This window comes from Sparus aurata, chromosome 9 (genome assembly GCF_900880675.1).
Source record: "Sparus aurata chromosome 9, fSpaAur1.1, whole genome shotgun sequence".
Taxonomy (NCBI): Eukaryota; Metazoa; Chordata; class Actinopteri; order Spariformes; family Sparidae; genus Sparus; species Sparus aurata.
This window is the reverse complement of record NC_044195.1, coordinates 36,394,821-36,411,576: the sequence shown is the minus strand read 5'-3', so window position 1 is coordinate 36,411,576 and position 16,756 is coordinate 36,394,821. Positions and strand designations below refer to the sequence as shown.

The 16,756-nt window shown below is 45.4% G+C and overlaps 1 protein-coding gene across 1 annotated transcript in view; it reads left to right on the top strand.

Annotated features, from left to right (window-relative positions):
• Positions 1-16,756, top strand: part of ttn.1 (titin, tandem duplicate 1) — a 168,685-nt gene that overhangs the window by 83,015 nt on the left and 68,914 nt on the right. The window contains exons 102-142 of the mRNA XM_030429348.1: positions 5-173; positions 341-610; positions 838-1,104; positions 1,193-1,471; positions 1,624-2,032; positions 2,179-2,303; positions 2,401-2,667; positions 2,915-3,184; positions 3,272-3,571; positions 3,664-3,966; positions 4,057-4,244; positions 4,469-4,583; positions 5,195-5,482; positions 5,675-5,826; positions 6,106-6,253; positions 6,420-6,597; positions 6,749-6,870; positions 7,076-7,363; positions 7,458-7,754; positions 7,854-8,040; positions 8,163-8,278; positions 8,388-8,687; positions 9,033-9,332; positions 9,677-9,782; positions 9,997-10,193; positions 10,283-10,591; positions 10,678-10,956; positions 11,165-11,464; positions 11,715-12,017; positions 12,112-12,308; positions 12,403-12,586; positions 12,667-12,969; positions 13,242-13,541; positions 14,009-14,127; positions 14,239-14,416; positions 14,549-14,833; positions 15,057-15,350; positions 15,493-15,792; positions 15,885-16,066; positions 16,252-16,381; positions 16,511-16,701. Coding sequence (XP_030285208.1) covers positions 5-173; positions 341-610; positions 838-1,104; positions 1,193-1,471; positions 1,624-2,032; positions 2,179-2,303; positions 2,401-2,667; positions 2,915-3,184; positions 3,272-3,571; positions 3,664-3,966; positions 4,057-4,244; positions 4,469-4,583; positions 5,195-5,482; positions 5,675-5,826; positions 6,106-6,253; positions 6,420-6,597; positions 6,749-6,870; positions 7,076-7,363; positions 7,458-7,754; positions 7,854-8,040; positions 8,163-8,278; positions 8,388-8,687; positions 9,033-9,332; positions 9,677-9,782; positions 9,997-10,193; positions 10,283-10,591; positions 10,678-10,956; positions 11,165-11,464; positions 11,715-12,017; positions 12,112-12,308; positions 12,403-12,586; positions 12,667-12,969; positions 13,242-13,541; positions 14,009-14,127; positions 14,239-14,416; positions 14,549-14,833; positions 15,057-15,350; positions 15,493-15,792; positions 15,885-16,066; positions 16,252-16,381; positions 16,511-16,701 — 9,495 coding nt within the window. The remainder of the gene's footprint in view (positions 1-4; positions 174-340; positions 611-837; positions 1,105-1,192; positions 1,472-1,623; positions 2,033-2,178; positions 2,304-2,400; positions 2,668-2,914; positions 3,185-3,271; positions 3,572-3,663; positions 3,967-4,056; positions 4,245-4,468; positions 4,584-5,194; positions 5,483-5,674; positions 5,827-6,105; positions 6,254-6,419; positions 6,598-6,748; positions 6,871-7,075; positions 7,364-7,457; positions 7,755-7,853; positions 8,041-8,162; positions 8,279-8,387; positions 8,688-9,032; positions 9,333-9,676; positions 9,783-9,996; positions 10,194-10,282; positions 10,592-10,677; positions 10,957-11,164; positions 11,465-11,714; positions 12,018-12,111; positions 12,309-12,402; positions 12,587-12,666; positions 12,970-13,241; positions 13,542-14,008; positions 14,128-14,238; positions 14,417-14,548; positions 14,834-15,056; positions 15,351-15,492; positions 15,793-15,884; positions 16,067-16,251; positions 16,382-16,510; positions 16,702-16,756) is intronic.

Here is a 16,756-nt window from a genome sequence, read left to right as displayed (position 1 = left end):
GCAGGTTCGCTGGTTCAAGGATGGCAGCGAGATCAGGAAAGGAAAGAAGTATGAGATTGTCGCTAAGGGAGTCCAGAGGATCCTCATCGTTCACAAGTCCATGTTCGATGATGAGGCCGAGTACGAATGTGATGCCAGGACCTCCAAGACCTCCGCGCTGCTCACTGTCATCGGTGAGAAAAATCCATATTCATTGTTGTTATGTATCAGCAGTTTTTGGGGAAAAAGGGGAGAAAATAAAAGCAGTCAAGATGTCAGCTCAGAGAATGCAGCAGAGATTTCACCCCTTCCTTGGGTCCACATTAACCTCTTCTGCTGTTCTGCTGTGTTTGGGTCACAGAGGAGGCAGCCAGGTTCACCAAGAACCTGTCCAACGTGGAGGGAACAGAGACGGACAGCGTGAAGATGATCTGCGAGGTGTCAAAGGCCTCTGCCGATGTCATATGGTACAAAGGAGACGAGGAGCTGCCGGAGGGCGGCCGCTATGATCAGCTCCTGGATGGACGCAAGAGGATCCTGATCATCCAGGATCTGAGGATGGAGGACGGCGGAGAGTACAACTGCAGGCTGAGTCCCACCGTCAAGACGTCTGCCACACTCAAACTCAATGGTGAGAAAACAAAGAGTACCATGAGGTTAAATCTTTACTTAATGATATGAAGATGTGATTCCTGTTGAGCGCCAGAGGCCCAGGATCTGAATCCCCATTCACTCTCATGCTGTTTCCTGTAAACTCCCTCTAAGCTGTCATGTCACTATGGAAGAGCCAGAAAAATGTAAAAACAGATGAAACAAAGAACCACTTTTACAATTCCTTCTTCATCGTCTTGTTTTCAGAACTTGCAGCCGAGTTCATTGCCCGCCCTCAGAACAAGGAGGTGGTGGAAGGTGAGAAGGCTGAGTTCTCTTGCTCCGTCTCCAAGGAAACCTATGAGGTCAAATGGTTCAGAGGTGACAAGGAGGTTGAAGCCGGGGACAAATATACTATTGTCAGTGAAGGAAAGAGAAGAGCTCTTATTGTGAAAAATTGCGAGCTGAAGGATGAGGGAGGCTACGTTGCTCGCATTGGCAGCGTTAAGGCCTCAGCTGATCTGTATGTGATTGGTAAGACTCTTATTTCTTTTCCTGCATCTTTCTTTGGTTATTTCAGAGAAAAGGTTTGAGGTTCTAATAATTTCATCTTTAATTTCAGAAAAACTGAGGATCATCACGCCGATTAAAGACACAGAGGTGAAGGAGGGAAGTGAGATTGTGTTCAACTGCGAGACGAACACAGAGGGAGCGAAGGCCAAGTGGCTTAAGAATGAGGAGACCATATTCGAGAGCAGCAAGTACATGATGGCTCAGAGGGACAACGTCTTCTCTCTTAGGATCAGAGATGCAAGTAAGGCCGACGAGGCCAGCTACACCATCACCCTGACCAATCAGAGAGCAGAACACGCCAAGTGCACCGCCAAGGCCACAGTTGCAGGTATATAACAGGATTTTTATCTTGTTTTATTTAGAGGTGTGTCAGATCGGCTCTGTCATTTTAACTTCTACTTTAAAAATGTTTCTAAAAGATGTGCAAAAGGTAACAATTTATAATACAATTATTCACATTTTCCGACTCTGTCTCCACAGAGGAGAAACTCAAATTCCTGGATCCCATCGAGGACATTGAGACTCAGGAGAAGAAGACCATCAGCTTCATGTGCAAGGTGAACAGACCCGACGTGACCGTGAAGTGGATGAAGGCCGGCCAGGAGGTGACGCTCAGCAAACGTATCGTCTATAGAGTCGACAACCTTAAACACACGCTGACCATCAAGGACTGCGTGATGGACGACGAGGGCGAGTACACCGCCGTGGTCGGAGACGACAAGTGCGCAGCCGAGCTGATTATCAGCGAGGCGCCCACTGACTTCACCACGCAGCTCAAAGACCAGACCATCACAGAGTTTGAGGATGCCGAGTTCACCTGCAAGCTGAGCAAGGAGAAGGCTGCAGTGAAGTGGTACAGGAATGGACGAGAGATCAGAGAAGGACCGAGGTACCAAAGAACTTTAGTCTTACAAAAGGGAGTTACTACAACAGCATGCCCTCTGTCATATTTATGGGAAATGTGTGGTCTTAAATCTATTAAAGTACCCATCTAAAGGAAGTTCAGTGAAGATGTTTTATTTTACCTGTGTCCAGATATCACATGGAAAAAGAAGGCAAGACGTGCAGACTGATCATCAAGGTGTGCAGACCTGATGATGAATGTGAATACGCCTGTGGTGTGGATGAGAGGAGGACCAGAGCCAGACTGTTTGTTGAAGGTAAGAACTCTTTAAATCTCTTTTTTCCCGAACTACAGAGGTGAATGTTTCTCTTTTAAATCCTCACACAAGGGATCTGTGTATTTCTGTGCTTCAGAGACCCCAGTAGAAATCGTCAGACCTCCTCAGGACATGTTTGAACCTCCGGGCTCGGACATTGTGTTTGAGGTGGAGCTGAACAAAGACAGAGTGGAGGTCAAGTGGATGAGGAACAACATGATTATCGTACAAGGAGACAAATACCAGATGATCAGCGAGGGTAAAATCCACAGGCTTCAGGTCTGTGAGATCAGACCTCGAGATCAGGGAGAGTATAGGATTGTGGCCAAAGACAAGGATGCCAGAGCCAAGCTGGAGCTGGCAGGTGAGTTGAGGGGAAGACATCATACAGTTTTAACCGGCGAACGACACATGATTGAACACATGGCATGTAGCATGAAGAACACAAAAAAGGTTTAATTAGCTGGATTCAAATGTTGAAATCTGCAACACCCTCTTCAAAATATCTTAAAACATCATACCTTTGGTTTACAGTTTGGTCAGACTGCTGAAGTTCAATGTGAAAAGAAAAATAAAACATCTCCGAATGAATTCTTTCATATCCTCTGCAGCTGTTCCAAAGATCAAAACTACCGACCAGAATCTGGTAACAGATGCGGGTAAGCCCTTCATCATGACAGTGCCCTATGACGCCTACCCTCGCGCCGACGCTGAGTGGTTCTACGAGGGGACCAGTTTGCCCATCCAGAACATTGACACCTCTGCCGATAAGACTGAGTACCGCCTGAAGAGCCCCAGCAAGGAGGACCAGGGACGGTACAAGGTGTTGATAAAGAACAAGCACGGTCAGGGAGAGGCGTTCATCAACCTCGATGTGATCGGTGAGTCTAAATCATTGACAGCTGCTTAGGTCTGAGGTCTTCCTGTGGATGTCACAAGAGTTTTTAATGTCATGTTGTTTTACTCAGATGTGCCCGGACCCGTTAAGAACCTGAGAGTGGTTGACACCGCTGATGGTGAAGTCAGTTTGGCCTGGGAGGAACCCGAGACTGATGGTGGAAGCAAGATTGTGGCCTATGTGGTGGAAAGACGCGATGTGAAGCGTAAGACTTGGACACTGGCGACAGACCGCGCTGATACTCCAGATTACAGCGTCAGCGGCCTCCAGAAAGAGTCCTTCTACCTGTTCAGAGTCTGTGCCCGTAACCGTGTTGGCAGTGGACCCATTGTCACCACAGAGGATGCTGTCCAGGCCAAGAACAAGTTTGGTAAGACATGCCCAAACCTCCTCTTACATTCCCATACTTTACCCACACTTCAATCCAATCAAGTCCTTCATGTGTTTGTTTTCTACCATCAGATGTTCCCGATGCTCCAGAAAATGTTGCTGTCGCCTCGGTGAATAAGTTTGGTGCAACAGTCACCTGGGAGCCCCCCAAGTTTGATGGCGGCTCCGAGATCACCGCCTACGTGATCGAGCTCCGTGACAGGACCTCCGTGAAGTGGGAGGCAGCCATGGTCTGTGATGCTAAGGATCGCTCTGCAGCACTGAATGACGTAGTGGAGAACAAGGAGTACATCTTCAGAGTCCGCGCTGAGAACAAAGCTGGCATAGGCAGGCCCAGCGCCGCCACCAGCCCCGTCAAAATAATGGATCCCATCGGCAAGTAGAAACCAGATGTTTGATGTATTATACAGGCATGAGATGACATTCAATCTAATTTCATTTTTTCCACTTCTGCTGTGTCTGCAGAGAGGCCAAGCCCACCTCTGAATCTGAACTACTGCGACCAAATAAAGACAGCGGTCACGCTGACTTGGGAGACACCGACCAGCAACGGTGGCAGCATGATCACTGGATACATCATCGAGAAATGTGACGAGGGCACCGAAAAGTGGCTCCGCTGCAACGCCAGACTGTGTCCTGACCTCTCCTACAGAGTAATGAGATTGCTGCAGAGTTTAACCTGTTTCTAAATACATTTTTATTGTCTAATTATTCAATTTGTATTTACTTGCTTGAAAGAACAATTGAGAAAAATAGTTATACATTTCCCATGTTTGTCTTTTATTTCCTGTTTTTCCCCTTTTTCTGTTACAGTTGTGAGTGTTCATTCGTTGATCAGAGATAACCATTGTGTTTTTTGTTTTGTTGTTCTCTTTAGGTGTCTGGTCTGAAACCAGGTCAGAAGTACCTCTACAGAGTTTTTGCTGAGAATGCCGCCGGTTGCTCTGATCCAGCTGAGCAAGTCGGACCACTGCTTGCTGACGATCCTCACGGTATAAAATAAATGGAGCACATTCAAGACAATTTTTACTTTCAGACTCTGCCTGTTGAATCAGTAGAATTTTATTTTAAATTCCATTAATGATATTCAAAGATTATCTTGGAAATTAAGTAAACAGACATAAGAAATCTATAATATTTACATATGATGTAATGGTGAAGCCATAGACAGAGAATCAGTAAGTCTTGGTTTGATTATGGTATTAAAATTGTGATTGGTTCAATAATCTGAACTATAATTTTTTTTAACAATAATAGAATATACATTATATCACATTACATTATTATTATTATTAATGTTATATTTTTTTGGTTTTAAAATCTAATAAATTAATTTAACATGCAGTTCAGCTGCACATAAACTCAACTACATACTAAGTAAAAGAGCTTTGTCTAATTTCCTGTATTAAATACTATATAGTACATAGTATAATGTCCATAAATCTTACCAGAAAACCTTCTAGGATTTTATTCCAAAAGTTAAGGACTTCTGCATAACCTGGAATTCAGGAAGTCTCCGAGTCCTGACTGAAGCACTGAAGTTATCCAGTAGATGGCAGTATGAAACTGACCTCTCTCTAAACAACATTTTCTCTCCCTGCAGTCGGTCCAACCTTGGACTTGAGTGCCTTCCGCAACGGCCTGGAGGTCATCGTCCCTCAGCCTCTCACCATCAGAGTCCCCATCAATGGATACCCAACCCCTGTCGCCAAGTGGACCTTCGGAGAGAAGGAGCTGACAGCCGCGGATGAGCGTGTCTCCATGGTGACAAAGCCCACGTACACTGAGCTGACAATCATGCCGAGTGTCCGTCCAGACAAAGGCACCTACACCCTGCAGCTGGAGAACGACGTTTCGTCTGTCTCTGGAGAGATCGAAGTCAACGTCATCGGTAATTTCAAAATATACATTTCATAATAATATGAAGTGCAAGTGCAAATGGAACATTTATTTATATTTATGATGCTTTCAGTGAAATGAAAAACAAACTTGATATGAATTTTGTCAACCAACTACAAAAACTCTGATTCACAGTTAAGCAAGTTTTTAACTAATTTATTATTTGGTACCTTTACTTTCCCAGCATGCCCCAGTGCTCCAAAGGACTTCAAGGTTGCTGAGGTAACTCGACGCCATGTCCACCTGATGTGGGAGGTTCCAGAGCACGATGGAGGAAGTCCAGTCACCCACTACCAGATTGAGAAGAGAGAAGTGTCCCGCAAGACCTGGGCCAAAGTACGTCTGAGTTTGTCATTAGTGCTAGAGCTGTCAAAGAATCTACATGACTGAACCATAACAGCTTCATCAGTAGGAGCTTTTTGAATGTCTTTTTATGTTTGAATTAATGAATGCAAAAACAAGTCAAAAGTCAGCAGCAATCAAATTTAGGTTAAAATACAGATAAACCCAACATTTATCTCCAACAGTGCTAAAGAATGTTGTGTTTATGCAAAATGAGACGATTACGTCTACTGTAGTTTTTGTTCCTCATCATTGCAATGATGCTTTTTCCAGGTGGCAACTGGTGTCCTGGACCTGGAGCACACAGTCACAGATGTGATCGAAGGAAAGGAATATCTGTTCAGTGTCATCGCCTGCAACAAGTGTGGACCGGGAGAGCCAGCATATATCGACGAGCCCGTCAACGTCTCCTCTCCTGCAAGTGAGTATTTCTGCTGAAGCTGAACCTATTACATCAAGGCTAAAAACAAGGCCCTCTTTTATTTTTGTAGAAAATTAAGTTATGGAGATGTAAAGTTATCACCAGATCCATATATTTTTTACAAACATCAAAAAAATATCATCTACGTCTATTTACTTTGCCCCAGCTGTACCCGATCCTCCTGAGAACCTGAAATGGCGCGATAAGAGTGGCAAGAGCATCTTCCTGTCCTGGGAGACTCCAAAGTACGATGGCGGTGCCCCAATCAAAGGTTACGTGGTGGACAAGTGTCAGCGTGGTACGGATAAGTGGGAACCCTGTGGTGACCCTCACCCTGAACTGAAGTAAGTTTGTCTCAGAATATTGTGCTTATGAACAGCTTCTACAAACGCTGAGCGTTTCCTTGTTTGACTGTTTTCTAGTGCCCATTTATAACTATTTCCCAGCTCTACATTTCCGGTCAGTTGTGTATAATGTACTGCTCTGTGCTCACAGGTTCCAGGTGACTGGCCTGATCGAGGGTCAGTGGTACGCCTATAGAGTCAGAGCTTTCAACCGATTGGGAGCTGGCCGACCATGCCGGGCCACCGATGAGATCCAGGCTGTCGACGCCAGAGGTAGGCCAGCTAGCTTCAAATCCTTCTGAACTACATTTTGTATTCAGAGCAGGAACACGAATAAGATTACATTTTATTTATGTATTTATGTTTATGAAGAGTTCGTACTGAGAAATAAAATGGGATCAAGAGTAATCAGATTGGGAGTAATTGGAAGTAATTTTCTGAGCTACGTTTTTCTCACTCTTTATAAAAATTCCAAAAGATCCTCCAGAGATCCAGTTGGATGTGAAGCTGCTGGCTGGTCTGACGGCCAGGGCTGGAACCAAGATCGAGCTTCCCGCTGATGTCAAAGGAAAGCCTGATCCTCGAGTGAAGTGGACGAAGGCCGACCTGGTCCTACGGGCTGATGACCGCATTGCCATTGACACCCAGCCGGGACACTCCAAGCTGACCATTGGCAAAACCACCAGAGGAGACACCGCCACCTACATCATCGAGGCGGTCAACACCTGTGGACGCGCCACCGCCACCATCGATGTCAACATTCTTGGTATTGATGCTGTAATTAAATAAACCAAAGGCGATATTGTAAAATAAACATGACACTAAACCGAGATTATCATCATCCTTCTCCTCCTCTTTAGATAAACCTGGCCCTCCAGCTGCCTTCGACATCTCCGAGATCACCAACGAATCATGTGTTATGGCTTGGAACCCTCCCAGGGACGACGGTGGTTCGCCCATCACTAACTACATTGTGGAGAGTCGGCAGACGGACAAAGAGGAGTGGGTAAAGCTGTCAGCCACGGTGAAACACACAACTTTCAAGGCCTGCAAGCTCACAGCTCTGAAGGAGTACATCTTCAGGATCAGTGCTGAGAACCAGTACGGCATCGGCGAGCCTGCAGAGCATGTGCCCATCATCGCAAAGTACTCTTTTGGTAGGTTATTTTATTCTATGGATTTATCCAACAAAAATGCTAAGACTTGCTAGATGATATTATAAGATGATAAATCACATCATTCTCCGTCTGTTTCAGATCCTCCAGGTGCTCCAACCAGAGTCACTCCCTCAGACATTGCGAAGGATGCCGTGACTCTGACATGGTTCGAGCCAGATGAGGATGGTGGCAGTCCAATCACCGGATACTGGGTCGAGAAGTTTGATCCAGAGAGCGACAAGTGGATCAGATGCAACAAACTGCCCATAAAGGACACGACCTTCAGGTAAATACACTGGCAGATTACAGGAATCATGATCAAAATTCATCAGCCAACAAAGTGAAAGATATTTATATGGAGAGGAAAGATGGGGAATATTTTATGACCCTGATGTCATGTGGCTGCAGAGTGAAGGGACTCCCCACAAAGAAGAAGTACCGCTTCCGTGTTCTGGCTGAGAACCTGGCTGGACCTGGAAAACCAAGTGCAGAAACCGATCCCGTCCTAATCAAAGATCCCATTGGTATGAAACTACTAATACGAAAACTTATAAAACAATGTGTTTTACATTTTTAAGGACTGTTACATCATAATCACAATTTAATTATGTATAACTCCACAATCTTCTGCAGATCCTCCATGGGCTCCTGGTAAACCTGACATCAGGGATATTGCCAAGACCTCAGCCCTGCTGGCATGGACCAGACCGGAGCACGACGGCGGCGCTAAGATTGAAGGCTATATCATCGAGTTCCAGAAAACAGGCAGTGAGGAATGGATCCGCATTGCAGAAGATATTCCTCAGACAGAGCACCAGCTGCAGGGCCTGATGGAGAAGCAGGAGTACTCGTTCCGCGTCAAGGCCGTCAACAAAGCCGGCGAGAGTGAACCCAGTGAGCCCAGCGACCCTGTGGTCTGCAAGGAGAGGCTTTGTAAGTCCAACTTTGGGGTAGTATGAGGGGTGTGTCTGAGAGTGTGTCAGTCTTTTAAAAATTTAAAAATATCAGCGCTCTAGATACAGAAAGTCAGGTTTTTCATAGAACAGTTGTGAAGTTCCTGAATAACATTTGGCCCCACTGGAGGGAGGTATTTTGGATTATTACCCTTTCTTCTACCAGGGATACAAATATTCCTTGGCCAAGGACATGTAAGATAACTCTGAAAACATATCTTATGTGTTTGGGTTTGAAGAAATACATTCATAAAATGAAGTAATCCACAATCAGACCAATGCTGCCTGCTATTCATTCTCCTTTACTTTGTTTTTCTTTCCACAGACCCTCCGTCCGCTCCTCAGTGGCTGGAGGTGGCCAACATCACCAAGATCAATGCCGACCTGAAGTGGCAGGCTCCCAGCAGCGACGGAGGCTCGCCCATCACCAACTACGTGGTGGAGAAGAGAGATGTGAGGCGTAAGGCCTGGCAGGCCGTTGACACCACCGTCAAGGAGCTCAAGTACACTGTAACTCCTCTCAATGAAGGATCGCTGTACGTGTTCCGTGTTGCTGCTGAGAATGCCGTGGGAATGGGAGAATTCTGTGAGCTGGAGGACGCCGTGCTCGCCAAAGACACTTTCAGTAAGTTTTCAACAGTAATCATGGGTTTTTATCAGTTTTTTAATATATAGTCAGCGTAGTTTTTCCCATGTAATTCACTAGTTATAACTTGATGAATTGTTTTAGCTTGACCAGAACTGATAGGTCAAGCTTGTTGTATTTTTTGTTTAAAATATTTTTAGCTTCACACCAACTCTTCATGTTGTTGTGTGAATGAACACTGCAGCCTCAGAGGCTGACCAGATATAAATTAAGTCCAAAGGCCGACTGGAAAGTAGAAGAAATTTAGAGTTTAAGTGTTATTTATTCCCCAAGTCTCAGAAGCAGTCTTGCATGGATGTTAATGTTTCTCATTTTCTCTGTAGCAACTCCTGGACCTCCTTATGCTCTAACGGTGGTGGAGGTCACCAAGAGACATGTGGAGCTGAAATGGGAACCCCCCAAAAGCCACGGTGGAAGACCCATAACCAAGTAAGCCTAGAAACCGCTGTAAAACTTGCTTGGATTGCCATGAAACAGTGTACGTTAAGCATAAATGTGCCTAATAGAGATATTCAGGGTAATAATGCCATGAAGCAACAGATAACAACTATCTAAACATAGTCTCTATTTGTCTGTATACCTTTTGTGATGCCAAATACAGTTGAAGAACTATTTAACAAGACAATCACCTTTTACTTCCCAGGTACGTGATTGAGAAGAAAGAAAAGCTGGGAACTCGCTGGCTGAAGTGCTGCAAGACTCCAGACAAACAGTCTCAGTTCAAGGTGACGGATGTAGACGAAGGCACTGAGGTGCAGTTCCAGGTCAGAGCTGAGAACGAGGCTGGAGTCGGAGACCCAAGCGAACCCACTGAGATTCTCACCATCGAGGATCCAACCAGTGAGTTATTCTGTTGATGAATATAGATAATTAGGTTTTAGATATTTCAGAATTAAACTCACACACCCCACATCCTCCTCTTTATTCAGGCACTCCATCTCCTCCTCTGGAAGTCACCATCCCCGACGCCAGCAGGGAGCACATCAACGTCACCTGGAAGCCTCCAGCCAAAGACGGTGGCTGCCCCATCACCGGGTACCATGTGGAGGTGGCCGAGGCCCGTCCTGAACTGAAGTGGCTCAGGGTCAACAACAGGCCCATCAAGGAGCTCAAGTTCAGGATTGATGACGGAATCAAACCAGAGAAGAAGTACGTCATCAGGGTCCGTGCCATAAACTCTGTTGGTGTGAGCGATCCCTCTGAGATCTCTGACAAAGTCTTCACCAAGGATCCCGACTGTAAGCATTGACAGAATTAACATTTTTAAAGACGGAAAATCAAAACATTGATAATTTAAATAATAATCCTGTCTTGTGGTCCAAAGGTGCTCCAACCATGGATTTGGAGGCACAGGACGTGGTTGTGATTGAGGGTGAGAAGCTGCACCTCAAGATCCCCTACAGAGCGATCCCGACACCCAAGATGGTCTGGCAGAAGGACACAATCGAGTGCAAGGCTGATGACCGCTTATCCATGACAGTGGAGATGAACAGCGCTCACCTGGAGCTGCTCAAGTGCACACGGGCCGACACCGGCGCCTATGCCATCACCCTGGAGAACAGCCTTGGAACCGCCACCGGCACCGTCAACGTCAAAGTCATCGGTAAGATGTCCTCCATAAAACTGTGCTAAGATATATAACACTGTGCTGTGTTATATGTTGTTAAACTTGTGCAGTCCAGTAATGATGTCCTTTTGTAAACCACTCCAAAAGTAGTTTTTTTCCAAGGGATTTTCCACCAATGATTGTCAATGGAGGAATCTCATTTAGTGAAATTATTATCTTCTGACACATTTTTGCTTTCCCGCAGGACTCCCTGGTCAGTGTAAAGACATCACCTCCAGTGACATCACCAAGAACTCCTGCAAGATCAGCTGGGAAGCCCCAGAGGATGACGGTGGCACCCCGATTGTCGGTTACACCCTGGAGCGCCGCGAAGCCTCCAAGAAGACCTACATGCCTGTCATGTCTGGAGAGAACGTCCTGACCCACACCGTCAAAGACCTCTACACCAACTGCGAGTACTACTTCAGAGTGAAGGCCATCAACAAGGTCGGAGCCGGACAATATCTGGAGCTACGCAACCCCGTCCTCACAGAGGAAGTCAAACGTAAGTCATGTTTTCAACTCAGTAACATCAGAGTGGATTTAACTGTTTTGTATTGATATTGATATTAGCAAGTACAGCCTCAGCGATCTGATAGACTCAAGTCTTTTCTAAGTCTTCTGTAAAACTGGGTCAGTGAATAATCTTTTAAATGAACCTGACGCAACACAATTATCTGTTACTTTCATGTCTTAAAAACTGACTATACCATGAAATCTTGTCAATTAAATGAGATGCTACATGTATTCCACAGAGAAACCAGACCCACCGATCCAGGTGGAAGCCCACGATCCTACTTCCAAGTCCATCACGGTCACCTGGAAGGCTCCGGACAATGATGGCGGCTGTCCCATCCAAGGCTATATTGTGGAGAAGATTGAAAAGGATGGTGACCGCTTTGAGAGGGTCACGCCGAGCCTGGTCCCCGGTTTCTCCTTCGTTGTAACAGACCTGAAGGAGGACATGGAGTACCAGTTTAGGGTCAGAGCAGAGAATGCAGCTGGAGTCAGTGAGCCATCCCGCAGCTCACAGCCCATGAAGGCTGCAGACCCCGTCGGTAAGAAATACTACAAAAAATATATTTAAGTGTATTTGAGCTTTAAATGTAAATAAAAACTGCCTACATTTCATAACTCTACTTCCACTTTCAGATAAACCAAAGGTCACCCTCCATGCTCGTGTGCAGTCTGGTCTTTGCATTAAGAAGGGTGAAGAAATCCGCATTGATGCCTACATCTCGGGCTCTCCGTATCCCAAGGTCACCTGGATGAGGAACAACGAGGATGTCACCAAAGAGCCTGCCAAAAAGATCGTCCCTGTCATTAAGAAGAAGAGGACAAAAGCCAAGGTGTGTGACCTCTATGTGTCCTGAATATTCTTGTGTGTTTCTATTCTCAATATTTTGAAGGAATTAATAACATTTTCCTTTCCTTTACCTTAAGGTTCCTGAACCAGAGGAAGAGTTTGTGACTCCGCTGCGTGAGCGCCTAGGTATGGATCAGACCAAGAGGGGTCAGTCTGCTGTGATGATCCGTGACGCCGTCAGGGCCGACCATGGCAACTTTACCATCCACGTGGAGAACACTCATGGTGTTGCCTCTGCCACCTGCCTCGTCAATGTCCTCGGTAAAACAATTGTTTTTCTTCTTTGAGTTTCCTTCCACCTTCCTGCGATTCAATGTTGACCTGACTCTGCTCTGTCACAGACAAACCTGGCGCTCCTATTAACTTCACCTTCGATGAGATCAGGGACACCTCGGTCATCTGTAACTGGGAGCCTCCCGAGGATGATGGTGGCAGTGAGATCCTGAACTATATCCTGGAGAAGAAGGACAACAAAAATGATGAGATCGGCTGGATCACCATCACCTCCACCCTAAAGGGCACAAGCTTCCCTGTCACCAAACTCATTGAAGGGAAGGAGTACATCTTCAGAGTCACTGCTGAGAACAAGTTTGGCTGCGGGCCAGCTTGTATCTCCGACCCACTGGTCGCCAAGAACCAGTTTGGTGAGCAGAGAGCCGAAAATTAACAGACATATTAAAAAAAAATGTATATCTGAGGTCAGCTCTACATCCAAAATTGTGACTTAAAATTATCTATCCGGTTAACTGAACAGGCGACATGTGTGCATTTTCAATACGTTGTGTTAGACTTTTTAATCCTTTTTTACTTCTGCAGCACTTGATTTTTGTATCAAGAATAACCCTTTATCCTGTTCCCTCTTTCCACTAATGTAAAATGAGAATTGCGTCAATCACCATTTATCCTCCCCTCTCAGATCCTCCCGATGCTCCCAACACCCCCAGAGTCCATGAGGTTACGGCGAGCAGTGCCCACATCTCCTGGCATGAACCGAAGGATAACGGCAGCCCAATCCTGGGCTACTGGATTGAGAGGAAGGAGGTAAACAGCAAACACTGGACCAGAGTCAATCGCGCCCTCCTCAACTCTCTGGAGGTAAAGATCACCGGCCTGATGGAGGGACTCACCTACATCTTCAGAGTGTGTGCCGAGAACTTGGCCGGGCCTGGGCCCTTCAGCGAACCAACTGAACGCACCGTTGCGATGGACGCCATCTGTAAGTTCTTAATGGAGGCTCAATCTTTGGGAATCTGCAATTTTTGTCAGATCATTGTGATTTAAAAATGCTAGACTGCTGAGGTCTTTTAGATACAGTTTTAATACAGTAATTATGAAATAAAACCTGGCATGATGTAAACACAACCAGTATTTCTGTATGTTTTAAACTGTTCATGCTGAAAATTCCCAAAGCATAGTGTCAAGTTTAAGTTGGATTTCCGTTCTTCTAGACAGCTATTTATTTTTAATTCAATGTATTCGCTGTAGTTGGTTTTATAATTCAATGAAATTACTTAAAATATGCCTGGACCAAAGAAGACACCAAAGACGAAGTGTAAGATATATTTCTCAAAAAGCCAACTGTTGTGTTCTGCGGAACACAAACTTTTCATCATGCGAATATAAAGAGCAATCAAACATTGTTCAATTGAGTTCATTCTTTCTCTGACATTTTCTCCTATCCAGTGCCTCCTGGCCCACCCACACCACGGATCGTGGACACTGGGAAGGACTCTATTATCGTGGCCTGGAAGCCTCCTCTGTACAATGGTGGAGGAGACATCCTGGGATACCATGTTGAGAAGGTACAGAAAATGAATACAGTACCAGACTCTTGGATGCAAAATAACTTGTTGGAAATCTTGTGAATTTTTGACCTGGAACCGTGATGTTAAAATCTTGATTTCTAATCACAGGTTTTGGTCGGAGAGAAAGAATGGACTCGCAGCACAGAGTTCAGGTGTAAAGAGTTGACATACACCATGACCGGTTTGACCGAAGGAGCAGATTATTATGTCCGTGTCATCGCAGTCAACGATGCCGGCCCTGGAGCTCCTGGTGTGACTGAACCTGTCCAGGTCATAGAGCCTCAAGGTGCTGATGGTTTTATTATTGACAGGGAAGACATTACTTTTATTTTGCATGCTTTTAGCATTAAGAAAAGATAATCTTTCAGTTCTGCCTAGAAAAACACCTACTCATAACATTTCTGTCTGTGTCTTTCAGAAACTCCAAATGTGGAATTTGATTCCTCCGTAAAGAACGGTGTCATCATCAAGGCTGGCGAGCCACTGAAGCTTCCCGCCGTGGTGACTGGCAGACCCCAACCTGAAGTCAAATGGGTCAAAGATGAAGCTGAAATTGACAAGGAACATATGATTGTGGAAACACAGGGAAAGAACAGCACTTTGTTTATCAAGAAGGCTGTGAGGGCGGATCACGGAAAGTACCAGATCTCTGGCACCAACAGCAGCGGCACCAAGACCGCTGAGACCAGAGTGGACGTTATGGGTCAGTGTTGAATGAATACACAATAGCATCAAGGTTTCACATTCAAAAGAACATTTTGAAGGATTCTCTTTTGGCTTCTGGTCTTAAAACCAATTATAATGTGCTGTAAACCTCATAGAACTGAGTTTATAAAAATCTTAAATATAAATCTTATAGGGCAAGAAATCCTAGGCACAACGAGGAACCTGACAGCTGAAATTTTTACTGGCCTGTGTTTCTGTAGACGTTCCCGGACCAGTGGTTGACCTGAAGACAGTGATGGTGACCAAGAAGAACATCACCATCACCTGGTCCGACCCCGTGGATAACGGTGGCAGTGACATCATTGGCTATGAGGTGCTGAGAAAGGATGCCAAGATGAAACTCTTCCGCCAGCCCATTGAGACTGCCTCCTGCAAGTGCGACATCCAAGGCCTTCTGGCCGGCGAGGAGTACGACTTCAGGGTCGTTGCTAGGAACAAGTACGGCGATGGAGCTCCAGCCGACCTGGGACCCATCCTGGCCGAAGATCCCAAAGGTAAATCCATTAAAATTCGTCTGACATTTGACATCGCATGATTTGTTTTTAGAAAATATATCAAAGAAACAGCATAGAAGGTTTGTTACTCCTCATAGTCACAATTCTTAAGTGTTGACTGAACTCTTCCATAATATTCCAGGTACTCCCTCTGCTCCCGAAAAGCTGCACTACACTGAAAGAACCAAGACTACCATCACCCTTGCTTGGCAGCCACCTCGCACCGACGGTGGCAGCCCAATCAGAGGCTACTATGTTGAGAAGATGAGGTCTGACAGCAATGAGTTTGATGTTGCAAACCGCAAGATCTTCACAGAGTGTTGTGGAACCATCGAGAACCTGTCAGAGAACCAAGAGTACCAGTTTCGCGTCAAAGCTGTGAACGAGGTTGGGGATGGAGATCCCTCCAAGCCCATCAATGCCAAGATCATGGATGATGAAAGTACGGAACTCACTTTTGTAAAAGAAACCTGATTTTGTAAGGCTGATCTGGCCAGGTAAGACTCTTGCAAAAACATGTTTTTTTGTCCGCAGTTGCTCCAACCATCACCATCCTGAAGTTCTTCAAGAGCAATGCCATCATTGTGAAGAAAGGCTCAGCGATTGACATCCCAGCAGAGGTGAAGGGACTTCCTCTGCCAACACTTCAATGGATGAAGGACGATCTGGTAATCGAGAAGCCTGATGAAGAGAAGATGACGATGGAGACTGAGGAGGTGAGAACTGATTCATGTGTTCATGGAATTTGCTCATTCTGTATGTCTAACATTTTGTTCCAGAGAATAATATCTCAACTACAGGCCAGATCCAGGTTAGAGTATGCTTAGAGTTTTGATGTTTGTAAAGTACATTGAAACTGCCTTGTGTATGATTCATTTGTGTTTTGCATTCTCATCTTTAGGTGAACCGGACGACTATAAACACTAAGATTACCATCCCAGACACCATCAGACAGGACAAGGGCAACTACAAGTTGGTGGCTGAAAACTGCTACGGCAAAGCTCAGCATGTTATCCATGTCGAGATCCTTGGTAAGAACATCTCCAAATAACAAAAATTTGAATGTGTAGTTTCCAGGTCAGTTCAAGTCAGGTTTAGTTTCCATTGTTTTATCATCTCAACATAATGAGCATTACATTAACCCCACCATGCATTTTCAGACCGCCCTCTTCCTCCGAGAAACGTTGTAGTCTCAGACATCAAGGCAGAATCATGCTACCTGACCTGGGACGCCCCAGAGGACAATGGAGGCAGTGAGATCACCAATTACATCGTGGAGCGCAGAGACGCCAGTAAGAAGAAGTCCGACTTTGAAGTTCTGACCAATAACCTCATCGACAGGAGATTTGGGGTGAGTTATGGCTTCTTTAATCAGCAGGTGAATCAGATACTCAATCGTCATGCAG